A 4,351-nucleotide genomic window follows, 5' to 3' on the forward strand; every position below is an offset into this window, starting at 1 on the left:
CGTTGCGTTGACGCCCCAATGCGAGTCATGTGTAAGCACCTTTAGTAGCGCTGACGCGGAAGCATCAGTGGAAGCGACAGCCTTCGTGTGAAGACCTCCTTGTTTGAAGACCTGTCTGTGTAAAGACCTGCGAGTCCACCTGTGCGAGTCCATCGAGCTTCTCTGTCAAAAACAGAGAAGTTTAGCCTTTCTTTCTTTCTCACATTTATACTTGCCATCAGCCAGAAATATGTGTTTTCAGTACATCCCAGTTGTTCTAAACAAACGTAGCTCTCGTGTCATTCACAGGAGGAAACGCAATCCAGACAACCTGAGGCCTCTCCCTGCTGCCTCAGATGCACCCTTCTGCTTTCCAGTTGGCCTCTGGAACTGTCAGTCCGTGGTCAACAAAGCTGACTCCATCCCCGCCTTTGCTGCCCAGTCCTCCCTCCAACTCTTTGCTCTGACCGAGACCTGGATTTGTCCGGAGCAACTCCAGCAGCTCTCTCCACCAACTTCGCCTTCTCCCACATTCCTCACTCAACTGGGCAGGGATATGGAATAGGTTTGCTGATTTCCAACACCTGGAAATTCACTCCTCTCACTTCTTTATGCAATAGTACCTTCCTTGAATACCATGCAATCGCTGTTTCTGAACCGATCAAAATGCATTTTGTTGTCATTTACCGTCCTCCAGGTCAACTGGGTAACTTCATCGAAGAGTATTACTGTCCTCTTTCCCTGAGGACGGCAGCCCGCTTGTGATCCTCGGCGACCTGAACATCCACCTTGACAAACCTCAAGCTGCAGACCTTCTCACTCTTCTGGCCTCTTTCGACCTGAAACGTGTCGACACTTCAGCGACTCACAAAGCGGGAAGCCAGCTGGACATCAGCTTGACACATAACTGCATCACTGACAACCTTCTTGTCACTCCACTACACACATCTAATCACTACTTCATTCAGTTCATGTTGTGTCTCCCTCCATCTCCACTATCCTCCCATCCTCCTGTTTCCTTTTGCCGCAACCTCCATTTCCTCTCACCCGCTCTCTTCTCCTCCCTGATCACTGCCTCTCTGCCCTCTCCCAGCCACTTCTCCTCACTAAATGTAGATGACGCCACTAACACTCTCTGCTCCACTCTAACCGGCTGCCTCGACAGCATCTGCCCTCTCTTCTCCAGGCCTGCATGCGCGACACCCTCCAACCCCTGGTTTTCTGAGGTTCTTCACAACCATCAGACCGAGCTTAGGGCTGCCGAGAGAAAATGGCACAAATCCAGGGACCCCGCTAATGTGTCTAAGTATTAGTCTCTTCTCTCCTCTTTCTCCTCATACATCTCTACTGCTAAGGCCGCTTACTACCAGGACAAAATCAACAGCACCTCAGACGTACGTGAACTATTCACGACATTCAACACTCTCCTCTGCCCTCCGCCACCCCCACCCCCCCCACCTCACTGACTGCTGATGACTTTGCCACTTTTTTTACTGGAAAGGTGGATACCATCAGCAGTCAGTTCTCCACTCCACACATTCACAGTCAGTCTCCACCCCCATGCAATACACTACAGTCCACTCTCTCTCCTATCGCTGAGGTTGATATCTCCTGCTACTCTCCAATTGACCCACCACCTGCCCCCTGCATCCTATCCCCTCCCATCTCCTACAGGCTATCTCTCCCACACTCTTGCCTGCACTCACTCACATTATCAACACATCACTCACAACTGGCACCTTCCCCTCCACATTTAAGCAGGCTAGGGTACCCCCACTGCTCAAAAATCTACGCTTAGCCCCTCCAAAATAGAAAACTACAGACCCATCTCTCTCCTCCTGTTCCTATCTAAAACCCTTGAACGAGCAGTTTTCACCCAGGTCTCTGCTTTTCTCTTCTAGAACAACTTGTTGGACTCCAATCAGTCGGGATTCAAAACTGGCCACTCCACAGAACCGGCCCTCCTGTCTGTTGTTGACACCCTGCGGGCGGCAAGAGCTGCCTCCATGTCGTCGGCCTTCATCCTTCTAGGCCTGTCCGCTGCATTCAACACCGTGAACCACCACATCCTCCTGTCCACTCTCACCGAACTGGGCATCACCGGCACTGCACTTTGCTTGTTCAAGTCCTACTACACAGACAGATCATTTCAGGTATCCTGGAGGGGAGGGGAGTCCAAGCCCCACCGGCTAACCACTGGGGTACCTCAGGGATCGGAGCTTGGCCCCCTCCTCTTCTCTCTATATACAACTGTTCTGAGTCTGATCATCCAGGCGCATGGCTTCTCCTACCACTGCTATGGCGATGACGCCCAGCTCTACCTCTCGTTCCAGCCTGATGACCTCACTTTCTCAGCGTGGATCTCTGCCTGGATGAGGGAGTGCCACCTTCAACTCAACTTATCCAAGACTGAGCTCCTAGTGATCCCAGCAAGCCCGACGATCCAGCACGACATCACCGTTCAGCTCGGCTCAACGACACTGACTGCATCCAGGTCTGCAAGGAACCTGGAGGTAGTGATTGATGATCAGCTGAAATTTACTGACCACATTGCTGGTTTGTGTTGCACAATATCAGGAAAATCAGGCCGTACCTATCCAAGCATGCTACGCAGCTCCTTGTCCAGGCACTAGTCATCTCAAGACTGGACTACTGCAATGCTCTTTTGGCCGGACTACCTGCATGCACTATCAAACCTCTGCAGTTGATACAGAATGCAGCTGCACATCTGGTTTTCAACCACCCAAAAAGGGCTCATGTCACACCCCTCTTAGTCTCACTCCATTGGCTCCCTGTGGCTGCCTGCATCATGTTCAAGGCCTTGATGCTCGCATACAGGGTGACCAACAAAACTGCACCTGAGTACCTGAACTTACTGCTGTAATGGTTTGGCTGTAACAGTCTAATGTATTGATTTGGTTTGGCTGTAATAATTTAACCTCCTGATTTGGTGTAATGGTTTGGGTGCAATGGCTTAAAGCACTTGCTAACTTCACCTGCTAGTTGGTACCTCGCCTGGCCAACCTTTGGAACTTGTCATGCAGTTCTTCTAATATTGTGACTCTGTATGGTTTTTCAGTTGTGCTGTATTGTCCCTCACTTGTAAGTCGCTTTGGATAAAAGCATCTGCCCAATGAATAAATGTAATGTAAATGTAAATGAGACATGGCTGCACAAGCATATCCCTGACTCCACCATTCAGCTGGACAGGCTAACTGCTTTCTGGTCGGACAGGACTGCTGCTTTGTCCGGTAAGAACTGCAGTGGTGGCTTGTGTGTTTACATCAACAAGGAATGGTGTATGAATGCGGCCATCGTCTCTGCGCACTGCTCAGCACTTGTGGAGATCCTCGCCGTCAGATAGCTTCTTCATCGTCACCGGGGACTTCAACAATGCAGAGGACAATACAATGCAAGGACAGTACTCCCAAAATTCCACCAGCACATAGACTTTGCCACATGTGAGGAAAACATGCTGGACCTTGTTTATACAAACATCCACAGTGCATACAAGGCCACTCCCCGCCCCCACCTCGAACAATCAAATCACATCTCCATTTTACTGACTCCGAATACACAGCCTGGTGACCGGCTACATTAGCAAATGCATTGAGGATGTTATTGTCTCCAGAACTGTCACCACTTGAACAAATCAAAAACCCTGGTTCTCTGCAGAGGTGCGTGCTTTGATGAAAGCCAGGGATGCAGTCTTTAAGTCTGAAGACAGGGAGGCTCTCATCACAGCCAGAGCCATCATCAACTGTCCTGGACCATCAGTGAGGCAACATGCACCTACGCAAAGAAAATCCACAGCAACCTCATGGACTCCAAGGGCACACAGTGCATGTGGCAGGGAAATCAAACCATCACGGACTACAAACCAATGCCTGAGGCTCATAGCATTGATCCTCCTTGCCAGATGCGCTGAATGACTTCTACGCACGTTTTGAGGCACAGAACAAGGAACTCGTGAGGAAGACCACCCCTCCCCCCAATGACTACGTCCACTGTCTGTCCACAGCTGACATAAGGAATACTCCACACAGAGTCAACCCACATAAAGTTGCTGTACCAAACAAGATACAGTACCTGGTTAGGTGCTCAGAGAATGCACTGAGCAGCTGGCAGGCATTCTTATGGACAACTTCAACATCTCCCTCAGCACATCGACAGTACCTGCTTGCCTCAAAACAACCAGGATTATACCAGTGCCCAAGAAATCAACCGTGTCCTGCCTCAATGACTACCAGCCTGTAGCACTCACACCCATCATCACAAAGTGCTTTGAGAGGCTGGTACTGAGGCACATGAAGGCCATCTCCCGGACCAACTGGACCCATTGCAGTTTACCTAACGCTCCAACCGGACAACT

At 50.3% G+C, this 4,351-nt stretch overlaps 1 protein-coding gene across 1 annotated transcript; it reads left to right on the forward strand.

The window, feature by feature from the left end:
- Window positions 1-229: 229 nt before the first annotated feature.
- Window positions 230-2,863, forward strand: LOC118796428 (probable RNA-directed DNA polymerase from transposon X-element). The gene is given in 7 exon segments (XM_036555286.1): window positions 230-467; window positions 470-700; window positions 703-1,427; window positions 1,430-1,586; window positions 1,589-1,765; window positions 1,768-2,526; window positions 2,529-2,863. Coding segments are annotated over 7 exon segments (2,622 nt in total).
- The last annotated feature ends 1,488 nt before the right edge of the window (window positions 2,864-4,351 follow it).

Source organism: Megalops cyprinoides, chromosome 21 (assembly GCF_013368585.1).
Source record: "Megalops cyprinoides isolate fMegCyp1 chromosome 21, fMegCyp1.pri, whole genome shotgun sequence".
Lineage (NCBI taxonomy): Eukaryota > Metazoa > Chordata > Actinopteri > Elopiformes > Megalopidae > Megalops > Megalops cyprinoides.